Below are 27573 nucleotides of genomic sequence, written 5' to 3'. Positions count from 1 at the left end.
GGGCTTGGGAGTACAGTGTAGTTGTAGAACTGAGTGGTAGAGGGTGCGGATTAGAGTTGTGTGCCACCATGCTCCATTTAGGTGGTGCTAAGAATTGAACCTAGGGCTTTGTGTGTGCCACGCAAGCATTCTACCAAGAGAACTACATCCTGGGCCTCATATTTGGGAATTGTTTCACAGTGAAGTGAATTTTAAAGGTAAGATGCTCCCCCCACTGCCTGCTGTCTTTAGCTTGAGAATTCCTGGGACTTCAGAGCCCTTGAAGTTTCATAGTGCTGAATTTGGAGACAGGAAGAGATGATAAAATATGGCTCAGGAAACCTCAACTCTGAGTCTGTCCCAATTTTGAGGCCTGCTACGTAGGAGGCTCCCTGGAGAGAGCATATTGGCTCTTAAGTCTCTTTGCTTTGCCGAGGGCTGAGAACCAACAGCAGTAAACTTCCAGCTTACTGTTTGCTTTAAGCAAAAAAGAAAAACGGGGAAATAGGGAAAGGGACGTGGAAACGGGTGAAGTGAGTGTGCAGCAGAGTGTTGTATATCCCTCATGAAACTCCTTGTCTTTAGGTGAGCAAAGGCTGCGTCAACCTGACTTGATGGCATATGGCAGTCTTTCGAGTGCGCTCTGCTGGAAGTTTGTGTGGAGAAAAGTGAGAGGGGAATGAACATGCCAGATGGTAGTCACCAGCACAAGCTCTTGGAGGATCCAATGACACTGATGGGAGGGAGGAGATTCCCCCCAGCCCCAGCTAGGTGGAGGGGCTGCGTGACTACATCCGTGGCTGAGCGGCTCCTCCGCTATGGCATCCCATCCATTTTGGGTCCAGTCAGCAGCGGGTCCAGTCAGCATACGATCTGCCTGCTGGCACAGCCTGGGATGCTGGTGCAGGCCTCCTGGCACAAACCATGGCCTTTTGGGTTGCTCTTGGCATCTTGCTGCTTACGGAAAGTTTGGTGCAGCCTCGCCCCACAGAATCTCTGCCTGTTTCCATAGCCCATCATTTTTGTGAAGCTCGGCTGCCTCCGGCTTCTCCTCCCCGCCTTTCTCCTGACACCCCACCCTTGGCTGTGACCGTTAGCAGTTGGCATATTTCTTGAGTACATGCAGGCCCTTTTCGTCCTTCCCCTTGATTCCTTGGAAGTCTGCCTCAGTTTGAGACTCTCCTTGTTTATAAAACCATTAACTATAAGAAGTCTTGGCCCTCTGCTTTCCAGGGCTGGGAGTGGCTTGGCTGACCCCTACGGAGTCAAGGGAGCCAGAGGAAGCCTGGAGACAGTTCCTTTCAAGCTGGAGGGAGCTACAAGTGTTTTAGTGCATGATGGGCCAGCTTGGGGTCCAAGGATAACCTTACAGTGCTGTAATAAGGGCAGCTACTATCTGGATGCTTTCCACATGCCAAGCAGTATGCTTTGTGCATAAGGAGTATGGTCCTATGCAGTCTGCACATTAACTACTAACTCCTGCCTTTAAAAGGGGGAGACTGAGAATTTAAGTCACTTGTTAGAGGTTGAACTGCAGAGTTTGGCCTCTGACTCAGACCTGCCTGATTCAAAAGTCTGTGTTTTAAAAAACTGTTTTTTTACATTGTGTTTGTGTGTGTGTGTGTGTGTGTGTGTGTGTGTGTGTGTGTGTGTGTGTGTTGGTGCCACACAAGTGTGGAGGTCAGAGGATAACTTATGGAAACTGATTCTCTCCATCCACCACGTGAGTCCCAGGTATCTAGCTGAGGTCATCAGGCTTGGCAGCCATCTTGCCTGCCCAGATCTGTGCTCTTAACTTCTCCACTGGGCCACCTTTGTGGGTCTCCAACGTGTCCTAGAAAGAAGATTCACTGATTTCGAAGGGCTTTGGAATATGTATTGAGTGTGGGTACACATATTAAGCTCATTATAAGTATTAATAAGCAGATTGTATCCTCTTGACACCTCTAAAACACATCGTATTGTCTCATGTGATAGATGTGGAAGGGAACTGAGTCCCCGAGAGGTTCCCTAGCCTCTAAATGATTGAGTTGAGATTTCATCCAAGTTGGAACATCCAGTGCTAGCCTGGATAAGCTGCCCGCATTCTTTGTCCTGTCCAGAACTACAGTGGTATTTCTTACTGAACCTATTGGGTACCCGTACCCAAGCACCCATGATTTCCAAGCTGATGGGCCATTTTGCTTTGGAGTGTGTGTGTTGGGGGTGACTGAGAGAAGAGATGACACATTGGGCCTTTGTGGTTGTTACTTCCTGGCCCAGGATAGAGTGCATGTGGATGGAGCGCGGAGATCCAAATGGCTTTTAAGCACATTGTCATTTTTCTCTCCTCCCCCCTTTCCAAATTAGGGCGAAGGTTGCCGAACTGTCCCCCTGGCTGGACATGTGGGGTTTGACAGCTTGCCTGACCAGCTGGTGAATAAGTCAGTCAGCCAGGGCTTCTGCTTCAACATCCTGTGCGTGGGTGAGTATTTCCATGGCAGGAAATTCTATTACAGGATATAGATCCTTAATGGCTAGATGTGGCTCTGCAGGTAATTAGGTTAAATAATGGGTCCTTCTCATCTAGTTGCAAGCTTGCCCCCCTCCTTCTTCTCTCATCCCTTTGTTTATTTTTGCAAGCGACCAGCTGCAATTATTTTTTTTTTCCTCTGCCCAGACCAGAATCTGGGGCCATACCTTGGGGGAAAAACAGAGCTTTGTGAGACTCGGTGGAAAATTTTGTTAAAGGGGGCTGGCTGGCTCGGTTCCTGCTGTCAGGTTCTTTTGGATTGCAGAAGATGAGAACCAGGATGGAATGGGGAGGGAGGTGATGGCTGAGGAAATAAAGATGCCTTCCAGTTGTGCGTAGTCGGCTGGGTCTCTGTAGTCTTTGTAGTTGGAACTTAAGTGTAAGAATCATACGGCTGTGTACCAAGATCTTTCATTCCCCTACCTGTATCTCTGCCTGGGATTGATTTTGGTATGTTTTGAGACAGAGTCTCATTATGTGGCCTAGGCTGGCATGGAACTCAACAAGTCTCCCAGGCTAGCCTCTAATTCTTGGTCCTCCTTCCTTAGCCTCCCAAGTGTTGGGGTTATGGTCCCACGCCACCACACCTATATGAGGAGGCATTGTTTTAGTCCACGTGCTGTGCTGATTCCAGCACACGGAGACTTTAATAATATTTCTGAAGTGAATGAGTAAGTTGAGCCCACAGGAGGCACCCACTGTACTTTTCAGTGGCTTCTTGCGTTAGCTGTTCTGCCCCGAGTGGGCCAAGTGAGGCTTGGGAGTCGTATCCTCATCGTCCTGGAGAGGAGAATTGAGGAGGACAAGGGATTTACCTGAGGCACCATGGGAAAACGGGCTAAGCTCTCGTTCCTCCCACTGCCTCTGACTGCTGCCAGCAACATCCCTTGAGACCATGAAAGTCCTCTGGAAACCACTGAGCACCATCAAACAAACATGACGGACAATAGTACCTTGTCATTCTTTAAGAATGTGTTCTGAAACCTTAAAAATCCCCAATTTACAAACACAGTGGTAACGTGTAATTTTCACCCCACAGTGTAAGAAAAGTATACCTGCATATTTTCAGTGACCCCCTTCCGAACCTTAATGGCTGCATAAGTACCATAATAAAACCAATTTTCACACTGGCTGGAACACTTACACACTTCTGCTAATTTCCTTTTCTTGTTTTTGTATAGAGCATATGGGGAACTCATTCACATCATAGATTCAAACTACCACTGAATTACACTTTAGTGTTTAATGTATTGAAAATTTCTTTTTCTGCTGGATGTGTTGGTAGAGGTCTGTAATCCCAGCACTTAGGAGACTGAGACAGGGAGGATTGTGAATTTGAGTCTAACCCTGGCTGCATGATGAGATCTTATCTTAAATAAATAAATAAATAAAGGTCTTCAAAGTTTTTTGAAGGCATTTTTTTCTTCACCTCCATCTCCAGTATTCTTTACCATGTCACTTTCTGTAGGGAATTCACTGTACTTGTAAGGACAAACAGAGCAATAAGGTCATTTCTAAATATGGGTGACAGGCAGTCAGCTAGGCTCACTCACTAGCAAAAGTGACTCATTCCTGTGTATCAGCTTTGGAGCCTATGAGACAAAAATATGTGCTTCGTGGAATTACACACGAGAGGCCTTAGAGTCTGCCTAGAGGTTGCCAAGTCTTTCTTTGAATGCTGGAAGTCTAACTCACAGTCATGTTTAGGTGTTAATTAGGACAGGGACAGAAAATAAAAGCAAGACAGGGTATCAACCTCAAGAAGAAATATCATCACATCTAATATTGGCACTAACAAATTTCTGTTTAGCTAACAAGATCAATCTTTGGCTAATGGCCAACTTATTTCACACAATATTTGATGACTGAAATATTCCAGTACACACACATACCAGATTCCCTTGGCATTCCTCCCAGAGTGCCTTATGACCTGTGCTGAAGTTGAGATTAAAGCAAAATGACAAGCTCACTGTAAGCAACCTTTCAACCTAGAGCAATAGACTGGACTGATAAAGCCCTGTGGGTCAGAATGGCACGTGATGGCAAAGTGTACGGAAATTTGTCATATGACTCTTAAGATTCCTTAGTCCCCCAGGATGGGGCAGCCAAGACCAAGACAAGGTGAGTGTGATAGTCAACTCATGCCACTAGGGTATCGCTCTCTACAGTGCTTCAGCATACATCTGAAGACATGAAGTTGCTGGGCAGACTCTCTCAGAAGGGAAGGGAGGGAAGAAAGGAAGACCCTTTCATCCCCAAGGAGTCATGTCTTTTCTTTCTCTACTTGTCAAGTTTGAAGAAATGGCTCTCCTCCTATAATGCCCATAGATAGGACCATTAGATAAACCAATCCCTGAACTGAATCAAAAAATGCCTACAGTGTGTGCATCCTCCTCTCTTGCTGTATTCATAGCCTTACCATGGCTCAGAGAACCCTCAACTTGCTTCAAGGTCACAAGTGGCTCTGAGACTGCCATCTGAGCCCAGTTACAGCGCTGGGAATGGTCACTGACTTGGCAAAGTCCACAGTGAGGTTACTGAAGGTGATCTCTGCTCCTGCAGGAATTTTAGTGACCATGTTCTTATGCCTAGTACCTGTATGTGACTATCCAATTTACCTCCTTGGTGACTGTTATAAAATGGTTCTGTTTGCTCACAGAAATTGTTTACCTGAAGTATTTTTAGTGTCCAATTACAGCAGAGCTAGCCTGGAGAGCTAGCTGGAGAGCTAGCTGGAGAGCTAGCTGGAGAGCTAGCTGGAGAGCTAGGATAGTTTTTTTTTCACATTATTGTTTATCTTGATGTTGGCCCACTGATCTTATGCCCACACCCTGCAGAGTAAGTATTGTACATGTATGTGTGACTATGTGCATGTGTGCTTTTGAGATTGAGAGAGGAGGGAAAGAGAATTTTTATGAATCCGCAGCCTAAATTATAGTGCAATAAATTGACTACACCAATCATTTCCATCCATGATTATTATGAGTTTTAGCTAAGCATAAAGATGTAAGCATATATGAACTCAGTCTGATAGATTCTCTAAGGTTGACAGTAGTTACCAAGTGAGGTGAGATTCCCCCATCCCCATCCCATCAAAACCCGTATCCCAAGCCCTTAGCTTTGGAACTTTTGAGTCTCTCGTGACTGTAAACATCCATATAGGAGGCCTCAGAAGAAAAACCCGCGCCAGCAATAGCAGCGTTCTGGGGCCTGGTGCTTTGTACTGCTGGGAAAGAGCCCTAACAAGAGTGGCCCATCTAAATGTGCTGGCAGCGCTAATGGCCATGAAGAGCACAAAGGCTCATAATGATAATATTTACTTTGAAGCTGCTCAGGATTCCAGGCTCAACTGGGCTCTGTTGAACTTGGAAAACACACTCAGGACAAGCGGGAGGTGTGCAAAGGGCAGCTGGTAGTCTATAAAGGTCGGGGGCTAATGTTTCCATCTCCCTATCTCTGGGAAAGGCCGGTGTTAGCTCTAAGCTGCCGCAGCGCTTGGTCATTGGCTGACAAGGCACCATGGGAGAAAACAGCCCATGGTTTGTGGCACCCACTGATTTCCATGGCGTCATTACTTCCCCCACAGCTGACTTGAAGCTATCGGTGTCACAGGACACGGGTTTGGGAAGAGGTACAGGAAGCTGCATGTGCTAGCTGAAACACACCACAGTCTGCCAGGCTCCACCAAGAACAGGAAAGAGAGAGGACAAGGTCACATAGCCAGGCAGGACCTTGTCCCTCTCCACAGACGGCCATGGCTAACTGTAGTTCCTGGAGTATTTCCTTTTGGACACCTCCCTGTTGAGCTCAGCAGCATTTTCTCTTGGCTTATCCCACCATTTACAGCTGAGTGAGACTTCGCTCCAAGTAAACAGGGACTGTGGCTATCTTGCTCTTTGCTGTATTTTCAGCCCCTATAATTGTAGCTGGCTATTATCAGAGGCTTTGTAAATGCTTGTTGAGTGACGAAATGAACCCATCTGTCATGCTTGTGGGCCTCACTCGAGTGTATTGGTTCAAAGCATGGGCTACAGAAGTAGCCTGACTCAATGAAAACACTGGTTCTGCCATGTATTAGTTTGTGACCTTGGACACAAAGGTCATCTCCTCTACAGTGTATAGAGGAGGAAAACTGGGCCCAGAGAGGAGGAGAACCTGAAACTTCACAAAGCCAGTGGGTGACTTGGTTGACCTATCTATAAATTAAGGGTCACTTGCATCTAGGGGCTGACTGGGTTGTAGTTCAAGGGTAGACCTTTTTTGTTGTTTGTTTGCTTGCTTGCTTGTTTGAGATAGAGTCTCATTTTGTAGCCCAGGCTGGCCTGGAACTCACAGACATCTGCCTGCCTCTACCTCCAAGTGTCCCCTTGCACAGCTACGGGTAGAGCTCTTGTTCAACCTGATGGACTTGAGTGCCTGGACTCCATGCTCAGCACTAAAAATAAAAAAACATAGTGTCTACCTTCTAAGCTTGCTGTAAGAAACAAATAAAATCTGTGGAAGCTAAGGGTGTGGCTCAGTAGTTGAGAGCTTGCCTCTTTCCATCCCCAGTACCACAAAAAAAAAAAAAGAAAAGAAAATACAAATTTATTCACAGCAATTCTGGCACAGAGCACATAAAAGTGCTCCAAGCAAATACTATTGGTGTATGCCTTGAAGTCCCAGCACTTGGGATGCTGAGGCAGGAGACTTATGAGTTCGAGGGGTCTCAAAAACCAAGCCAACCTTTCCCCCACAAAAAAAAACCACCTACTATTGCTATTTCAACCTTCCCCTTTTATAGGAAAAAGGACTGGGACAGGGCTGACATTTTGTCAGATGCAAATGTAGTGCTAGCATATCTAGAATTTTTCTCTTTCTTTCTTTCTTTCTTTCTCTCTTTCTTTCTTTCTTTCTTTCTTTCTTTCTTTCTCTCTCTCTCTCTCTCTCTCTCCTCCCTCCCTCCCTCCCCCCCCCCCCCCCCCCCCCCCCCCCCTCCCCTCCCTCCCCTCCTCTCCTTCCTTCCTTCCATTTTGTTTTTTGAGACTGGGTTTCTCTATGTAGCCCTGGCTGTCTTGGAACTCATTCTGTAGACCAGGCTAGCCTTGAACTCAGAGATTCACCTGCCTCTACCTCCTGAGTGCTGAGATTAAAGGTGTGCGCTGCCACCACCACCTGGCAAATTTAAATTATTTAAAAAAGACATTTACTTATTTTATGTGTGTGAATATTTGCCTGCATGTACATATGTGTGCCTGGTGCCTGCAGAAACCAGAAGACAGTTTTGGTTCCCCTGGAACTGAAGTTACAACCAGCTGTAAGCTGCCATGTAGATGCTGGAAACTAAAACCAAGTTTCCTGCAAGAGCAGCCAGTGCTCTTAATCACTGGGCCATCTCTCTAGCCCCTATGTTATTTTTAAAAGTTATTGTTTGCAGTACAATGTCAGCAATAAGCAAAGTGAGAGGTAGAGCATGAGTTCAAAGAGTTAAGAAACCCTGCTCTCCATTGTGACATGCTCTGGGAGGGCTGGAGAGAAGGGGAGGGAAATTGAGCCCTTGGGACTCATTGAATTTCCTGCTGGAAGCCAATTGCCCAGTTCCTACCTTCTTGATGAGGCCTGGTGGAATCTGCTGACCTGATCCCAGTTAGGGCACATGTCATATCCCCACACATTTACTACTGGGCCCAAGGCAGTTATAGGAGGAGACAGCATTCTAGTCTCAGGCTGGGTCTGTGCCAGCCATTGAGAGAGGGTATCCCTCCAGCTCCAGGTCCCCCCTGATGGCAACTGAGAGCAGAAGCACTCGAGAGCCTCTGGAGGAGCTGGCTGCATTTTCTGCCTTCTTCTGATGCCTGCGTTTATTGCAATTCCCTAGACATGGCGAATTCTTCTCTTCCAGACCTTCATTATTTAACATCTAGTTGCCACAGCCCTCCTGTTGCTGGCAGGCATCTGGGTGGCCAGTTTCCTTGCCGTTCCTCCCTGCTGCTCGCCCTACCCCACCCAGCGCCCGTCTCTCCAGCTGTGCAAACAGGGTGGGTCTCTGGCTCTGTAGACCTGCTCCCGAGACCGTCTAAGGGAAGTTCTCGACAGGCCCTGTCAAGTATACAGAGGAGTCTCTGCGAATTCGTAGGCAGTGGAGGCAGTGAGCCTATTCTGGAGGGCTGGGGAGACTGGAGCCCACCACTGTCTAGGAGCAGTGGGGACATTCAGTAATGAGTTCAGGGGACCAAGAGGGGTGAGGTTGAGGCTCTACATGGAAGATTCATTAGGCATACACAAAACTGGTTGAAATGGACTGGAAGCGCGGGTGTCCACAGAGAAGTTGAGTTGTCGCATGGCAGCCATCCTTGCGTGCCCACGTCAGATTCTGGCCCTGTTTACGGGTGAGCTGTGCCACGTCCTTTGGTGGAGTAATGGGTGCCGTGTTCCGCTGCACACCTGAATCTGTCCCCTCCCGTGGCAAAGACCTCACTGCACCAGTTATTCTTGGGACCTGAGTACTTTCTTTTGGGGAGGACAGAAAAGAGCCTCTTCTTAGACAGTCGTCCCTGATGATTACAGCAGACCCTGGCTGGAAGCACAATCTGTGGAAGGAACCCTGTCTGTATACCCTGGCAGTTCATCTCCTTAGTCACACCTGGCCAAGAAATAGAGCTGGGGACCTTGGGAACCAGGCTAAATTGAGTGCTCTTTTCTTTCTCTGCATAGAAAGCTCTCGTCGTCGTAGGAAATGTTTATGGGTCGTTGTTTAGGAAGCTGAGAGGGTACGGGGAGACGGAGCGTTTTTTTATTCCCCATCATGCACTTCTATGCACTGCCTTGCACATGTGTGCTGTTGGTCTCCAGGAGAGGTTCGCCAGACCAGGAATTATCCAGATGAAACCTGACCCCAACCATGAGGATAGGTCAAAGGTCACACAGTCCCTCCTTGGTTGGAGAGGGGTAGAAAGAAGCGGGATTATGCTAGTAAAATGGTAGTGTGATCGAAGGTGTCCGGGGAACGGTCCAGGCTCATTAACTTGTTTGTTTCTTGGTGTGTTTGTCTGAGACAGCGTCTTTCTACATGGCACCTGCTGTCTTTGAACTTACTATGTAGGCCAGGCTGACCTCGAATTTAGATCCACCTGTCTGCGCCTCCCGAGTGCTGGGGTTAAGGGCATGTACCACCTTGCCTAGCCTGTCACTAATTATTGACTTAAAGACCAGGCTGGTCTCCAACTCAATATGTAACAGGTTGATCTTATCCTTCTTATCTGCCTCCATCTCCTGAGGGCCACCTTGCTCAGTTTCTTCACTGCTGGGGATCAAATAGGGCTTCAGATACACTAAGCCAACCCTGTAGTCACTGAGCTACATCTCCAGCTTAGCTACTGACTTTTATTCCTAGTATTTATTCTGATTCACTTGGAGTGGGACGAGGCGCCAAATACAATCTGAAGCCATAGACATTCTAAGTGCTTTTAGTGACTTGCTCAGCTGCGGGTTCTTATCAGATTCCTGCCTAACTCCAAGTCACCAGCTTCTCTTCAATGTGTGATTGTGGTGTCTCATTCTCCAAAGACTCCTTGGTTCTAGGCAGTAGTTTGGTATCCTCTAGTCTCCCAGGAATAACCTCCCCAAACCTTTACCAGTCCACCATAACCCTTCCCCCATGTATCGCCCAAGCGTGAAGTTCTAGTGTTTGGATTTATTAGTGTCACACAGCTGACGTGTTAGTTAAGCAAACAAGTGCCGGGTTTGTTTGAGATTTGAGAAGAAGAATTTGTGGCTTAAGTTCATTCTTCAGTAGATAAAAAATGGTCTCACTGAAAGGTCATCTAGGCTGGGAGAAGCCAAGGTTAAATACGGTCTCCCGAACATCTGTGGAACTGAGCACTGCTTAGGCCAGGCAGAAGCCGAGGCAGGGGCATGAGAGGAGGGGCTATTTGACAATTGGCATGTATTTACATGTTCTATTTCAAGAATACAGAAAAAGCTAAAGAAAAATGAGAACTATATATAAGCGCACCACTTAGAGATCTGCATTAATAAGAGTATATTATTTTTTACAGTCTATTTCTAGGAATGATTGTACCCCTCTATCTGTACATATTGCATTTCTTTCTCTGCCTCTAAAAGCAGTATATACTCAAGGTAAAGCTTCAAATAACAGAAAAAATATGAAGGCTAAAATGGAAACTAGCCCAGTGCTCTAGGATTGTGAGCTATCTGCTGCTGGCATGTCTGTGCTTTCCTGTTTCATATAATTGTTGCTGTATAGCCACTTCTGCATGATTCTTCATTTAGTGTTTTAGTATATACACGTCTCCCTTCACACATATGTGAAATATGACATGTAATGGCTACATAGTCACTGTGTGATATCTTTTGCTTTTCAGGGGAGACAGGTTTGGGCAAGTCCACCCTCATGGATACCCTGTTCAACACCAAGTTCGAGGGGGAGCCAGCCACCCACACACAGCCGGGTGTCCAGCTCCGATCCAATACCTATGACCTCCAGGAGAGCAATGTGGGCCTGAAGCTCACGATCGTGAGCACTGTGGGCTTTGGGGACCAGATCAACAAGGAGGACAGGTAAGGAAAACCATGGCAGAGAGCACATATCCTGGGGCCCAGCCTGTCCCGCTAGAATGATGGCGGCATCATTGCAGGGTCCCTCTCTACAGCTGTGCCGTGCCATAGACTTTGTGAGTGGAGCCTTGACTCTGTTCAGGCCCTCCTGTACTTTAACAATCGAAAAAGGAATGGCCTAATCTCTGCTCCTGAGACATTCCTGGGAAAGTAAATAATTTCTCTAGAGAGGAGGAGTTTGTCCTGTAAAGGACAGAGTAGAGAGAGATAAAGGACAGATTGCAATGAGGCCACAAGGACAAGAACAGTCAGTTCTATTCTATGCAGAGAAGTCAGAGAGGCTTCCACAGAAACCTCGGGATGTCAATGAAGTCAGCAGGTGGGGGGGGGGAGGATTGTGAAGAGGGACCACGAAGGTCTAAGCAGAGCGGAAGGAGGCGAGCCAGGAGAAGCTGGGTTTCAGGATGCATGTGAGGAGTGAATGAGGCTCCCAGATGAAGATGAGTTCAAGGCTGGGGTTGGGGAGGAAAAGCTGGTAGGGCACTCACGGAAAGGGCCACTCAACATCCCTTAAAAACAATCTTTGTGTGTAGGTGTTTGTATATGCAAGTGCAGGTGATGTACCACAGCACATGTACCACGGTGCATGTGTGGAGGTCAGAGGGCAACCTCTTAGTTGTTGGTTGTCACCTTCAACCTTGTTTGGGAGTTTTGTGGGGTTTTCTGTTTGTTTGTTTCTTGGTTTTTGTTTCTGCTGTTGTATGCGTACGATAGAGTAGCTGGTCAGAGACTGAATTCTGTCTTGGCCTCCCGTCCCATTGTAAAGTTGTTTGGATTACAGATGTGAGCCGCTCTCTCCCCTTTACATGGGTTCCGGTGAGCTAAACTCAGATCATCATGTTTCTGTGGCAAGTACTTTACTCACTGAGACTTCTTCCCGGTCCTTTACTTTTCAACATTTATTCTATCTGTAAGCATATGTATGTGTGTATGTGTATGCATAGGTACGGTATGTGTATGTGAATGCAGATGCCTGTAGAGGCCACAAGAGGGCACCAGATTCCTGGGAGCTGGAGTTGCAGGCTTTTGCAAGCTGCCCCATGTGGGTGTTGGGAATCAAACTTGGGCTTTTTGGAAAAGAAGTACAAACTCTTAACTGCTGGGCCATTTCTCCAGCCCCCTGGGTTTGATGTTTTTGGTGTGTGTGTGTGTGTGTGTGTGTGTGTGTGTGTGTGTGTGTGTGTGTGTGTGTGTGTGTGTGTTGGTTGTTATTATTTTGTTTGTTCATTTGTTTTTGAAGTAAGGTCTCACTGTGTATCTTTGGCTGGCCTGGAACTCTCTATATAAACCAGGCTGGTCCTGGACTCATAGAAATCCACCTGCCTCTGTTTCCTGAGTGCTAAGACAGGGTTTCTCTGTGCAACCCTGGGTGTCCTGGAACTCGCTCTGTAGACCAAGCTGGCCTCAAACTCACAGAGATCCACCTGCCTTTGCCTCCAGAGGGCTGGGATTAAAGGTGTGTGCCATCACTGCCTGGCTTTGGTGTTTTTTTGTTTGTTTTGTTTGAGACAATGTCTCGCTATGTATCCCTCTCTGACTGGGAACTTGCTCTGTAGCCCAGGCTGCCTTCATGTGCAGTAGTTCCTCAGGTAGGGGAGGGCCCTCGTGAGCTCTTCTCCTTTCTGTGCGGGAATGTTGTTGCCTGGCTTGATCTTGAGCAGGTCTTGTGTAGATAACTGTAGCTGTTCTGGACTCAGGAGTCCAGTGGCTATGTTGTATCCAGAAGACAGCTTTTCACAGCATTACTCTCTATGCTCCAGCTTTTACATTCTTCTATCTCTCCTTTGATGTTGCCTGAGCCATTGTTGAGGGTTGATACAGATGTCCCACTTAGGGGCCAAGCACTCACAGTCACATAATCAGCACTCTGACCGGTTATGGCCTCTCTATTAACTGCTGCCCGCTGCAGAGAGAACCGTCCTGAGCAGCACTGATCCACCGGTGTACACCTAAATATTTAGGAAGGGGGTTGATAATCCGTCCCTTCAGCAAAACAACAGCCATAGGCTTTTGACCAAGTGTACAGTAACAGGCATGAATCCCCTCTTGCGGATCGGCCTCAAATCCAACCAGAAAGTAGCCAGTTGCCCTGTAGCAGTCACGCCATTGTTGAAGTGAGCACATCTTCTCTGGCAGTTCAGTATCGCAGGCTCTAGCAGTGGGTAAGATCATTGGTGTCTTTCCTTCCCGACTGGCCTGTGGAGCACCTCCCAGCACTATGAAAGCTAGTCAGCAGAAGTTTTCAGATCAGTTCCAGATTGATTTCTCTGTGTCCAGTAAAATAATGTGATATCTTTAGCAATAAGGTCTTAAGATCTAGTTATGATGAGCAACCAAGAACATTGGTAATAGCCTCTGGGGCCTGCAAGGCCAATAACTCAAAGGGAGGTATGTTATGCCTGGTACTGAGGTTGTTTCATAATCTATTGTCTCCTAGAAACAGTATTGTCCACCCATATAGCATACCACTGTTTAAACTCTTAAAAAAATTTCAGTGTGTGTGTGTGTGTGTGTGTGTGTGTGTGTGTGTGTGTGCGGCTGCGCTGCGCACATACACACTCCAGGGAGCATGCATGTATGCACGTGCACAGCATGTATGTGCATGGGAGTGCACATACTGGTGCCTGCAGAGACCAGAAGAGAGCATTGGATCCTGTGGAACTGGAGTTACAGGTGGTTGTGACATTCAGGGTGGGTGCTGGGAACTGAACTTGGGTCCCTCTGCAAGAGCAGCAAGCGGTCTTAACTGCTGAGCCATCTCTCCAGCCTAAACTTTTTTTAAATAACTGTATTTTAATTTATTTTATGCATATGAATGTTTTCCTGCTTGTACATATGTGCAGCATGTTCATGTAATGTCTTTGAAGCCAGAAGAGAATGTTGGATCCCCTGGAGCTGGAATTACAGGCAGTTGTGGAACCCAGCCCAGGTCCTCTGCAAGAGCAGCAAGTGTTCTTAACCACTGAGCCATCTCTCCAGCCGCAAAGGTTATTTGAAATTAGCTTACAAAGTAGTAGTTTTCCAGGAGCCTTTTTCATACGTTCTTAGTTTGGTTTTTCCTACATTCTCCCTCCTTTCTCCAATGTTTCCATCATTTCTCTGCTTAAACTGTTAACCCCCGGTTCACATGTAGTTTCTTTCTCTTTCTTTCTTTCTTTCTTGTTTTTTTTTTTTTTTTTTTTTTTTTTTTTTTTTTTTTTTTTTTTTTTTTTTTTTTTTTTTTTTTGGTTTTTGGTTTTTGGTTTTTGGTTTTTTCGAGACATGGTTTCTCTGTGTAGCTTTGGAGCCTTTCCTGGAACTCACTCCATAGCACAGGCTGGCCTCGAACTCACAGGGATCCACCTGGCTCTGCCTCCCGAGTGCTGGGATTAAAGGTGTGTACCACTACCGCCCGGCACCACATGTAGTTTCTTAAGCACTGAAACAAATTCTGTTTTCTATATGAAATGCTAAAAGAAAGACACCTCTCTCTTTTAAATAATTATTTACTTATTAATTCATTGTTTATTGTGTATGTTCATGTACACTTCGTACTTGGGCCGTGGCATACGTGTGGAGATCAGAGGACTACTTTGGGGAGTCAATTCTGTCCTTCTACCATGTGAGACTCTCTGAGCTTGAACTCCTCATCAAGCTCTGTAGCCAAGTGCCTTAATCCGCTGCATCATCTCACTGGCCCCAACCACTCTTTTTTTTCTTTTTATAGGATTGCTTCTTATGCTAATCTTGTTGAATTGAGCATCACTTAGACCCTACTTCCTGTCAACTGAGTAGTTGGGTCACAATCGGAGTGTTACACTCAGTTGCACTTTTTTTAAGGAAGTCTTCAATGAATTTACTCACAGTCCATTCAATTGTTGACAGTCCACATATGGACAGTGTCTTGATCATGATGGTGAGGAATACTGAACAGATACTGCCTCTTGGGCACTAATCTACTTCTGTTTCATTTCTAGACTATCCTTAGTAGTTCTTCATGATTTTAAGATTGATAGCTGGACATAGTGGCACATGCCTGTAATTACAGTACTCATTAGGCTGAGGCAGGAGATGGAGAGTTTAGTGCTAGTCTGGGTAACATACTGAGAACTTGTCTTAAAAAGTACTAGTTAAATGAATAAAATATAGGATAGGTATTTTAAAATTCACATAGTGCAAACACAAATAAGAACTGCTAAAGCTTCTCTGGGATTAGGACAGGGCAAGAAAGAAGGAAGCTGCAATTCTGTGCTCAAAAGCAGTTTGCTTTTTCCTTCAAGTGCTGGGATTGACCTAGGACCTTTTGCATGCTAGACGAGCACTCTAATACTGAGCTATATCCCCAGCCAGTTTTCCATGTTCTTATTTGAGTCTAGGATAGCTTTGAACTCTATCTGTAGCAAGGCAGGCTTTGACTTTGTGATCCCCCGTTCCTTATCAGTGGGACTATAGGCCAGTGCCATCAGGTCCTACAAAAACAGTGTTTTCTGCATGTTATCAGGGGCATTTTAGCACAGATATGTAAGTACAGGTGCACTGAAAAGGACCTCAGAGCGCCCTGTGCTTTCTATGGCATGTGTTCAAACAAGGACTAAACAACCGAAATGCTGGGAGTCAGGTTTGGTGTTCCACCCTCGTGGTTCCAGTTCTTGGTAATCCCAGCCCTCAGGAGGCTGAAGCAGAAAGATCAAGAGTTTGAGGCTGTCTTGGGCTACACAGTGAAGCCCTGTCTCAAAAATACTAAAATAAGCCGGGCGGTGGTGGCACACGCCTTTAATCCCAGCACTCGGGAGGCAGAGCCAGGCGAGTCTCTGTGAGTTCGAGGCCAGCCTGGGCTACCAAGTGAGTTCCAGGAAAGGCGCAAAGCTACACAGAGAAACCCTGTCTCGAAAAACCAAAAACTAAAATATGGACTGTTGCTGTTCCTCGGTTGGTAGAGAACTTGCCTGGCATGCACACAATCTGGGTCTGATACTCAGCACTGCTTCCAAGCATCATAGCACACACCGGTAAGCCCGGCATCGGGAAGGTAGAAGGAGGAGAATCTGAAGTTCACTATCATCCTCACTGCATAGTGAATCTGAGGCCAGCCTAGGGTACTTGAGACACTGTCAACAAACAAACAGATAAGCAAACAAACAAATAGATTGGTAAAATTTGACTGTTCATAGTGAGGTGTGCCTGGAATTCCAGCACATGCAACATGGAGGAAGGAAGATCAGGAATTTAGGGCCAGCTTCAGCTGCAGAGTGAGTTTGAGGCCAGCTTGGTTACATTATGGGATGTTGTCTAAAATTAAACACACACACACACACACACACACACACACACACACACACGAATGGACACAACAACAACAAACTTGCTGGGCATGGTGGCATGTGTCCCATGCACTTAGAAGGCAGAGACAGGCGGATCTCTGTGAGTTCTAGGCCAGCCTGGTCTACTTATTGAGTTCAAAGCCAGCTAGGACTACATAGTGAGACTTAGTCTCAAAATAAATGCACACCACCCAAAACAACCAACCAACACATGAAAACTCCAAATACTACTAATAAATGAAAGAAGAAAGAGAATAATGTGTGTGCTAGAGAAAATGGAGCGGGGGGGGGGGGTCAAGATAGGCTAGAGAGAGAAGAATGTCTAGGAATTTAAGCTTTGGGCTTTGGTCTCAGACAGGCCTAGATTCACATCTCATATTGCCATCTGTTAGACCAGGGACCTTTGGCAAAGTAGTTCAGTTGTCTATGCATCAGTTCTTAAGTCATCTGTAAAACGGGTATGATGACCTAATAATCTTAACGATACCAGGCTATGGTATAACATAGTTGACAGGGATGACCAAAAAAAAAAATGCTGAAACCATGCCTGGCACAGAGTAACTACCTAATAAATAGAAGGTATTATTATGATCATGATTTGTATTGATAAGAATCAAAGGGGTGTAGCATTATGTAGCATTTAGGAGGAAATGATAAATGGAGTCCAAGAAAAGGAGAATTTTTTCAAAACTCCATTGGGTATGGCAGCATGAACATTGTAGTTAGGACTGATCATTCCCAGGAGATTGTAGGTAGAAATCAGGTTGCCATTCTTCCATGTGAATGAGACGTAGAGGCGTCAGAACAGACGGAAAGGGAGTACAAGGTCAGATGCACGTTTGCATGGAAATTTCACATCTATAAGTCAGCAAGGACAGAGCGGGCTGTGGAAGAAGAGGTTCTGGGAAAAATAGGCCATCCATTTAGAAAAACATAAAATGAGACCCTCTCACACAAACTCCGCTGCAAAAATAGATTCCTGTTGGACTAAAAACAAATTCTAAAAATATAAAGAGAAAATGTCGGAGAATATTTTTATAACTTTGGGAGTACAGAAAGCTTTTTTGAGTTGTGAAACAAAGTCTAAAAATCACAGAAGGAGAGTGTTGTTAAGTCTAAGTTAACTAGAGGAAAAGGAGTTTGGGGCTGGAGTCATGATGTGGTGGTTAAGAGCACATACAGCTCTTCCAAAAGACCTGAGCTTGATTCTCTGCACCTACAGCAGGTGCCTTAGAACTACCTGTAACTCCAGCTCCCAAGGATCTGTTGCACTCACATCTACATACCCAAACACAGACATGCAAATCAATACGATAAAACATTTTTTCAAAAAGTAAAGCAAAAGTGAAAACAAGCTAAAGATGGAACAAAAATATTTGTAACCTTTGTTATGGAAAAGGATTTTAAATGTAAGAAGGGCTTCTGTAATTCCATGAGTGATAAACAGATAATTGACTGGGAAGGGAAATACAAATAGAACAATCAACATTATGAAATGATGCTCATTCAGCTTCCCCAGTAATTAGGGAAATGCAAAATAAAACAATGATTTTTTTTTTCCCCTCTCATATTTGCAAAAAATAAAAGATGATATAATAGCCACTACCACCAGGGAATTTCATTCACGTGGGTGTGTGATACAGATTTTTTGGAGGGCAAATTTGGCAGCATCCATTAAATTTTTGAATGTGAATAATTCATGACCCAGCAATTCCCCTTTCATTTATGTTGTCCAGAAAAACACACGCACATGCTTATAGGAAGCAATAGTGTTCACTGCAGCTTTGGCTATCAAATTTAAGACCTTTAACCTGCCTACATGTCCATCAATAGAGCAGCTACATTAGCTGTGATTCGACCATACCATGGGATTGGATTTGCAGTTTATATTCACATGGTCATGCTGTTACAAAATGAGAAGTAGTTGTATTATGGTGTCATTTGTGAAAATTCCCCCTCCCCCCCAACAAATAATCCTCTCTATAGCTGCATATAAACGTATAGGGAAGCTCTGAAAAGATAGTCAACAGACAGAAAATAGTGATTACTAATGAGGCAGGAAGAATGCATATATGGATTGTTTGTATAACTGAAAGGAAATTTAAAGGATGCTGTTTTAAAAGAGGAAATAGATAAAGTAGGTGTAGACAGTGGATTTAAAAAGCTGAGGGAAAGAGATAAGGCAGTGTGTGAAGGGAGATAAGGAGGACAGGGGCAGTAATTGAGGATAGGAGAGATGATGAAGGCTTAAACAGGAACAGAATGTTATAGGGTAGAGAGGAGGGGCAGATTTGAGAGAGAATCCACAAAACTTAGCATCCAAGTGGATATGGAGGATCTTGTTCAGTTTATCAACTGCTAACTCTCTACAGCATGCCAGGAACAATGTGAGAGGCTAGTGACACTAGGAAACATTCATTCATTCATTCATTCATTCATTCATTCATTCATTCATTGTGTGTGCATATGAGGGCAATGTTGTGTGACAAGACTTTTCCTGGGGAGACACAACACACACATCTACTCACCCCAGATAAGGAGCCCATGACAGACCAAGATATGGATACCACCGAAGTCCAACTTGGTGAACCAGTAAGTTTTATTGGTTTTACTTACAGGAGTGTGGGTGAGGAGTTAGTTACAGGAGCAGAAACGACTCAAAGATGGCTGCATCACCAAAGCCGACTCCAGCACGGGTGACAGCTCACAAAAGCCAGGAGCCTGGAGTACACTGCACAGCTTGCGGGCAGCTCGGCAGGTTGGAGAGTGTCCTTTCTAAGTGACTCAGTTGGTCTAAATCCCTTCCGGGCAGCTGAGCTGGTTCTGCTTGTGCCAGGCAGCTGGTGTGGGCTGAGAGTCTTCTTTGCAGCTTGGCTTCTTCCAGAGTCTCTTTGTAGGTTGGCTAGACTGAGAGTGACTCTCGGCAGTCTTCATTGCTTACTCTTGGAAGGGAGGAGCCCAGCAAGTCTGGTCAGTTTCAGGGACTTCCTGAAGCTATTTTGAGTTGTTTACCTTCTGGATTAAGGAGCTTCTCTACAGTACGGAATGTTTCAGTCTCTGAGGAAACCGCTACACAAGAGCAGCTGTGTTGGTGAGGAGGTACCATGATCTATGCCTGGAGGTCAAAGACAACCTGTGCGAGTTGGTTCTCTCTTACCATATGGTCCAGAGCATCAAACTCAGGTGGTCAGGCTCAGCAGCAAGTGCCTCTACCCTCTGATCCATCCTACCATCCCATCACTAAAATATAAAGCACAGTCTTTGTTAAGGAGCTTTCAGCTTAGTGGGAGGGATGAAGATGTGTGCGATTCTGCATAGTGGGGTTAAGTACAGTAATATAGATGTGAGGGGTTCAGGGTGTGGGGACAGGGAGGGTCAGCAATCGGCCAAACCTTGCTGTGAGAGTCCAGAGTGTAGACTGATAGGAGTGAACAGATGGCCAGGAAAGGCTAGGCTAATTCTTGAAGTCATCAAGAATGAGTATGAGAGCTGGCGTTGGCGCACGCTTTATCCAGCACTCGGAGGCAGAGCCAGGCGGATCTCTGTGAGTTGAGCAGCTGGCTACAAGTGAGTCAGGAAAGCGCAAAGCTAACAGAGAAAACCTGTCTCGAAAAAAAAAAAAAAAAAAAAAAAAAATGAATGAGTATGAGTTAGCCACCCTGAATGTAGTTGGTATTCAGTATGTGATGAATGAATGCATGAGATATACATTGGTAGAGAACATGAAGAGTGAACCTGTGGTGGTTTGAAAGACAGTGGCCCCCCCAAAGGGAGTGGCACTGTTAGTAGGTGTGGCCTCGTTGGAGGAAGTGTGTCACTGTGTGGGGGGGCTTTGAGGTCTCTTTCTCAAGTTTCACTCAGTGTGACAGTCAGTTGACTTCCTGTTGCCTGCAAGATGGAGCACTCTCAGCTCCAGCACCGTGTCTGCCGGTGCACTGCCGTGCTCCCCTTCGTGATCATAGTGGACTGGACCTCTGAAACTGTAAACAAGCCTCCCCAATTCAAGGTTTTCTTTAGAAGAGTTGCCGAGGTCATGGTGTCTCTTCACAGCAATAGTAAACCCTAACTAAGACAGTACCTGTAAGTTCCCGTTATTTGATACCAAAAGTATCCATTAGATGTATTAACTAGGATTCTGACATGGGGTAGAAATAGTTTACAGTGAATTGAAGAGTGAATTAGAATTTTTTTTTTTTCGAGACAGGGTTTCTCTGTGTAGCTTTGCGCCTTTTCTGGATCTCGCTCTGTAGACCAGGCTGGCCTCGAACTCACAAAGATCCGCCTGGCTCTGCCTCCCGAGTGCTGGGATTAAAGGCGTGTGCCACCACCGCCCGGCTTGAATTTTTTTTTTAATATAAAAAAAAACTAAACAGATTATTCTTTTCAGGAACTTCTAGTTGTATCTGGGCGTGGTGGTACATGCCAGTAATTCCGGCACTTGGTGGACAGAGGTAGGCAGATCAAAAGTTCAAGGTCATAGGGCTAGAGAGATGGTCAGCAGTTAAGATACATACTACTTTTCCAGAGACAGAGTAAAATTCCCAGCACAAATATCTGATAGCTCGTAACTATCTATAATGATAGCTCCAGGAGATCTGATGCCTCTGTGTTCCCCAGACATCCACAGTCATGCGCACATATCACCCCCACATATACACCGATTAAAATAAAATTGAAGATGTGAGTAGCAGTCCTGGGAGTTGGACTGGACCTGGCTGAGGTCTACCAGGTCGATCCCGTTCCTCGGGAACTTGATCTGGAGGAGGTGGAATGGTGGGGTGGGAGGAGGGAGGGGCGAGAGGAGAACAGGGGAATCTGTGGCTATTATGTTGAACTAAATGATGTTGTAAAATAAATTTACTTAAAAAAAAATAAAATAAAATTGGAGAGATGTCCTAGCAGTTAAGAGCACTGACTACTCTCCCAGAAGACCAAGATTCAATTCCTAGTGCCCACATAGCAGCCCATAACCATCTGTAACTCCAGTGCTATGGGATCTGATGCCCTCTTCTGGCCCATGAGGGCACTGTATTCATTCATATGGTGCACATATGTGCATGCAGGTTGAACAGCCATATACATTTTAAAAAACTAAGTATTTCCTTTTTTTCATACAATACATTTTGGTCATATTCTTTCCCCTCCCCCAAGTCGTTCCACATCCTCCTTCCCTCCCTACTCATCTAACTTTATGTTCTTTCTCTTAAAAGATAGAAAAAAATCAAGAACACAAAATAAAACAACAGAAAAAAAACCAAATCAGAAAGAAAAAACACCAAACTATAATAAAAATGCACACAGAAAAATATGGAGTCTATTTTGTGTTGATCAACAACTCCTGATCATGGGGCCTGCCTTGGAGTGTGGTTGATATATCCACTGTCACTCTATTGGAGAAAACTGATTTTCCCTCTCCCAGTAGGTATCAGCTGCAAAGAGCGTCTTGGTTAGGGGTAGGACTTAGCATGCACTCCTCTTTCTCTGGCTTGAATTTCTCCCGATCTTGTGTATACTGTCACATTCTCTGTGGGTTCATGTGTACATTATCCTTGTTGTGTCCTTGGAGTCATCCACCACCTTTAGCTTTTACAGTCTTTCCCCTTCTTCTTCTACATAGATCACTGGACCTAGAAGGGAAGGGTTTGATAGACATCCCACTTAAGGCTGAGTGCTTCAAGGTCTCTCGCTGTTTATGTTGTCCGGTTGTGGGTCTCAGTGTTAATAACCATCTGTTACAAAAATTCCAGGTCATCATCTTCTGCTACATAGTGGGTTTGAGGACAGTTTGGGCTACACGAGACCCTTTCTTTACAAAACTGAAAAGGAAAGAGAAGCGCTCTTTCCATTCAATAAATATTTATTGAGCACCCATGCTGGGTCCAAACTTCAGACTTGACTGCTTGGGGAAGGGAAGGCACAGGAACATGGTTGGGGAGGTCCAGCGTTGAGGATTGGATTGGATTAAGAAAAGTTCTCTTTTGAGAGGAGGGAAGACTTAAAAGTCAGTTGAAAGAGAGGGGATGGAGCAAGGATTCCAAGAGCTTGAAAGGGATGAGATCATGTGCACAGGGATAACAAGCCTTAAAAAGATGAGAGATGCCAGGCGGTGGCGGCGCACGTCTTTAATCCCAGCACTCGGGAGGCAGAGGCAGGCGGATCTCTGTGAGTTCGAGGCCAGCCTGGGCTACCAAGTGAGTTCCAGGAAAGGCACAAAGCTACACAAGAGAAACCCTGTCTTGAAAAAAGAAAAAAAAAGATGAGAGATATTTCATCCCAAGATTAAAAGGAAAATGGGTCCATTTTTAAAGAACAGGTAATGAGGTCATATGAGCTTTGTGGCCCCAGGTTTGTTGGTAAAATAAGTTGTCAGACTATCACGAGTGAAGAGGTCAGGAATCATTGGAGCTTGAGAAATCAAATGAAAGTCTGGAATGAGCAATGAGAATTGTGGGAAAGGAGCCCATCAAGGCCAAGTAAAAGGCTATTATGTTATTCTGGGGGCTCATATGAAGTTAGAGGCCATTGTAGGGAACAGAAGAAACCCTACCCGTGTAAAGTCCTGAGTGAATGTGTATTTTGACATGGGCATGGCCATGTCAAGGATAACCCAAGGCCTCAGACCCATGGGAAAATTGGAAAAGCTGTTGTCCCTGTGGTTCAGACTCAAAAGAAATGGCCAAACTCCTTTTGGGACTCTGAGGATGAGTGTTTATGATTGATCAGTGTGTGCAAAGACTAGCAACTGCAGTTTCCTCCTCCAGATGTTTACAGCCTGAGACTGCTCACCTACGGAGACTGGCCCCTGCATTGTACCTAATAGATATACTGAGGTTCCAGGTGGTGGGGATACAGGTAGCAGAGTCCAACTGGTCCCAGCTTCACTGTACGTGTGTCTGTATGTCTGTCCTTTCCTTATTCCCTTGTTACCCCTAGCCAGGGTTCTGGAACCCGGACCACGTGGGACTTAGCAGGCCATGAATTTATAAAAGCATCAAGACCCATAGCCTTGTGTTTGCTTTCAGCCAACTTTGGGAGCAATGGAATATTCAGCATCTGACATTTGTTCAGTTCAGTCATTTTTCTAGGCCAGCAGGGTGGGGCTGAACAGAGATGAAGGGGTTGATAAGAGTGTTTCATAATGGGCGCCGTGTTGCACATCTGTAGTCCGAGCTACTAGAAAGGCTGAGGCAGGAAAATTGCTTAAGCCCAAGAGTTCAAGCCCAGCCTGGACAACACAGCAAGACCCTGTCTCAAAGACAAAAACCTGGTTCAATCGACCAGTCATGTGTTTCAGCTTGGGCAGAGGAGCTGAGACCGGGAAGACAGTGATAGCCTGTGAAATAAGGAAAGGGGCCAGATTCCTGAGCATCAGCATTCTGAGGAGATTAAATCATGTAGAGGGGGATCAAAGGCATAGGACAGCTAGGTAGATACTAGGTTGTGATCAGAGAGTTGGGTGTCACAGGGAGGATTTCTTGGGGGGGGAGCTGAAGGTACGATGTGCAGGCAGTCACAGACTATGGAGACTGAACACTGATGAGTTGTTGGCAGGTACATTGTAATCACCTAGAGTGTGGAGAAAGATCGGCCAAAGGAAGATGGGCTAGGTCTCCAATGAAGAGAGGTGGGACACTGGCATGGAGGAGGAGGACTTGGCTGGAGGGATTGGCTAGAAGAGCTACACACTTGCCCACCTTCTCTCGCCTCAAGGTGCACGGGTTGTAGGGAAAAGAAACATTGCCTGGAGATGGCCGCTGGGTGGTAGTGTCTCCGGGGAAGTATTAGGCAGGGGAACCGATGCCGATGCCAGATGTCAGTACTTCTCAGACTTTAATGTGTCCCCAAAGCACTGAGGCTCTTGACAGAACTCAGGTAAGATGATTAAGATGAATGGCCCAGTGGCATGTAATACACCAGCCACCACCTCTGCTATCTGTTGTTCAACCGTCGCCTCTGTGTAGTTCCCACACATTTGCTTCGCCACAAAGGAAACTCACTGGACAGTTCTCCATTCCCTTCCCACCTCAGCTTCTGGCAACTACCATATTTTCTGTCTCTATGAATTTCATTATTCTAGGTGTCTCATACAAATGAAATTATATGGAATTAGTCTGTGCGTTAATACCCCCTCCCTGCCACCCCTCCCCCCTTTTCAATGTTGGGGATTTGATGGGGGAATGTCTTTCTGTATGCTGAGAATATGGTTTCTCTGCTTGGTTGATAAATAAAGCTATTTGGCCTATGGCAAGGCAGCTTAGAGGCAGGCAGGAAATTCAAAGGGAAAGACGGGAAGAAGGTGGGGGAGACACCAGCCAGCTGCCTAAGGAGCAGCATGTAATGGCATATAGGTAAAGCCATGGAACACGTGGCAACATATAGATTAACAGAAATGGGCTGAATTTAAATGTAAGAGCTAGTCAGTGGAAAGCCTGAGCTAATGGCTGAGCAGTTTTAATTAACATAAGCCTGTGTTTGTTTACTTGGGGGACGTGAGTAGGAGAGATGGAGAGATTTGTCCCACAGGAAATCTTCCGGCTACAGGGATTGAACCCAGGGCCTAGCATGTGTTAGGTGGGTTATAATTTCTTTATAGCTGAAGCTATTTTCTTGTACGGATAGTCCGTGTTTTCTTTATCCAGCCATCAGTTGATGGACACATAGGCTGTTTCTGTCGTGTAGCTGTGGTTGATAGTTTCTCATTCCGCTTTCATTCACTGAATTTCAGCTCCCAGCCTTTCTTTCTGTTGCTTAACCTTGTCAGGCTGCTTTCGGCCTCAGGATCATTCTTGCATTTCTGTTGCTTGGACTGCCCTTCTCCTGGCTCTTACCATGGCTTGCTGGTAATACTCGTCCTTTCAGCTCAGATACTGCTGAAATGGAGACATCGGGGAAGTTGTCCTTGGTCCTGGTGTCAAAAGTAGCTGAACTTTGCGTACTTTCCATTCAGTAGTCTAGTGCAGAGTCTCCACAGTACATCTCACCACCAGAAATGAAGAGGTATTTGGACAATTGGCACCTTTAGCACTGTGCTGTGGCCTCTGGGCTCATTCTCAACTAACTTTCGAATGCCTAAAATGTACCAATTGTATTAAAAATACAGTTACCAAAAGTATTTTAAAATTATGATTTAGTAACCCATATGCTTCTCTGTTAAGTCCTGAAATAACAGTATCTATTTGCAGGCTTCATAATTACCAGAACATAAAAGCTGTGATGGATGTAGATGATATTTTGACAGATGTGTAACCACTGGACTAGGAAAGGAAAATATGAATGATTTCTACTGGACTACAGATTATTGCCTTGGTTTATAATAGGAGAAACAGCCAAACTTCAGTTAGAGATGTATTTTGTTCCTGTCCAAGTTTGGGGATCCTCTAAATTCTATTCATACGCTTCTTGAAGGTCTGTGGACTCCATGTTTAGAATTGTGTGGAAAGGGCAGTTGCGAGCATTGGTTGTTCTTGCAGAGGACCCAGGTTCAATTCCCAGCATCTGCATGGAGCCTTATAACTGTCTGTAACTTCAGTCCCAGGGGATCCATCACCCTCTCTGGCCTCCGTGGACTCAAGACATGCATGCGATACATAGACATGCATGCAGGCAAAACACCTATATACATTAGAAAAGAATTGCGTGGATGATCCATAAAAGTCTTGAACTTGCTGCCTTAAAAGGGAAAAGATTAATTGTAGTGATGAGGAAGGATAGAGTCTGCCATGGAAGAAAGTGCTAGAAGAAAGCTGTCTTCTACAGCCCTCCATGGAACTAGGGTGTGGGTCATATAGAAATGTCCTCTTGGGAGGGGTATGAGAAAAGTAGCACCTTGAAGGAAAAAAGACACAGTTGGTAATGTAGCTACATACAGAAGTAAGGATTTCCTTTGCCCCAGAGTGGAGTTCAGTAAGGACAGCAACAGATGGAGAAGAGATGGCCACTGTGGGAAGATGAGGCATGGGGGCAGGGGTAGGTGGAATCCTCACTGGATGCCAGACAGCAGGCCAGACACTGACGGTACAAAGATGAGTCACCATCTTTCAGATCCCTTGAAACCAAATCCTGGTGGCTGATTGGCGGGTTTGCTTGGTCTGATCTGTGCGCCTCTTCAGAGGCTCTGAGAGCCAGGGGGCAGTGGGAATCAGATGAACAGAGGGTTCCAGAGATGCAAGAGGAAGGAAGCTGAGAAAATCTGCTCCCCTGTCTCCTCCACCCCATTGTGTGAAGCAAAAACTGAAATAAAAAAGAAGTTATGTAATAGAGGAAAGAAAGCAAAGCCATGCATACCCTGATCATATAATTCAAAGCAGCTACCCATCTAAAAATTAGCTATGTCTGAGGGATGTGCCCTCTGTTCTCACTATGATTTCTTCAGGAACCTTCTATGACTCTTTGCTGCCAAACGATCATTTGTGCTTCAAAACAGTCTTGGCTGGGGCGGGAATGAAGCAAAGGAAGAAAGAGAAAGAACAGTATTTTTAGTTTTTTTTTTTTTCCCTTTGGGGTGCCAGAGATACCCTGCACCTGGGTCTCTTCCTGAATGCAGCTCTCGGGATGCAGAATTCTGTGATTCTTTTTTTAAAGGCTGCTTTCCTCCCCTTGCCTAAGGGGGCTCTTTCACAAAGGCTCAGGTTGGGAGCTGCTGCAGGTGGGAGGTGTTGGTTGGGCTCCGACGTCTCTTTGATCATGTTCTCTTCTGGCAGTGGGATCTGAAAACTCCCTGCCCTGGGCTGAGGTAATGAACCTCTTCTTCCCTGAAGGGAGACAGCATCTCCAGTGGAGAGGCAGCAAGCTGAGTAGAGGAGGAGGAGGGAGGGCGGGAGGGCTGAAAACTGAGATGACCTAGTTAGGGTAGAAAGAGGATGATATGGTCAAGGGTGAGGCAGCGGCAGGTGAGATGGCCCAGTGGGTAGAGCTGCTTGTCCCCAAGCTGATGGCCTGAGTTCCTCCATCCCTGGAGCTCTCGGGGAGGGGGGGGGGAGAACTGACTCCCACAAGCTGTCCTCCGACTTCCACAGTTAGGCCACACACCTACACAATAAATAAATGTATTTAAGAAAAAGAAAGAAAGAATGTCACAGGCAGGAGGGGTGGGCTGACTCGTCTTTTTTTAAGTTTTAAAAATTAGCATATACTAATTATATGTGATAATGGGTTTCATTATGAGAC

At 45.6% G+C, this 27573-nt stretch overlaps 1 protein-coding gene across 7 annotated transcripts in view; it reads left to right on the top strand.

Moving 5' to 3' along the window:
* Window positions 1–27573, top strand: part of Septin6 (septin 6) — a 136641-nt gene that overhangs the window by 74382 nt on the left and 34686 nt on the right. For all 7 annotated transcript variants that reach the window (XM_037198882.1, XM_028887313.2, XM_028887311.2 and 4 more), the window contains 2 exons: window positions 2329–2443; window positions 10855–11050. In XM_037198882.1, coding sequence (XP_037054777.1) covers window positions 2329–2443; window positions 10855–11050 — 311 coding nt within the window. The remainder of the gene's footprint in view (window positions 1–2328; window positions 2444–10854; window positions 11051–27573) is intronic.

Source organism: Peromyscus leucopus, chromosome X, assembly GCF_004664715.2.
Source record: "Peromyscus leucopus breed LL Stock chromosome X, UCI_PerLeu_2.1, whole genome shotgun sequence".
NCBI classification, from domain to species: Eukaryota; Metazoa; Chordata; class Mammalia; order Rodentia; family Cricetidae; genus Peromyscus; species Peromyscus leucopus.
This window is presented reverse-complemented; position numbering and strand designations above follow the sequence as displayed.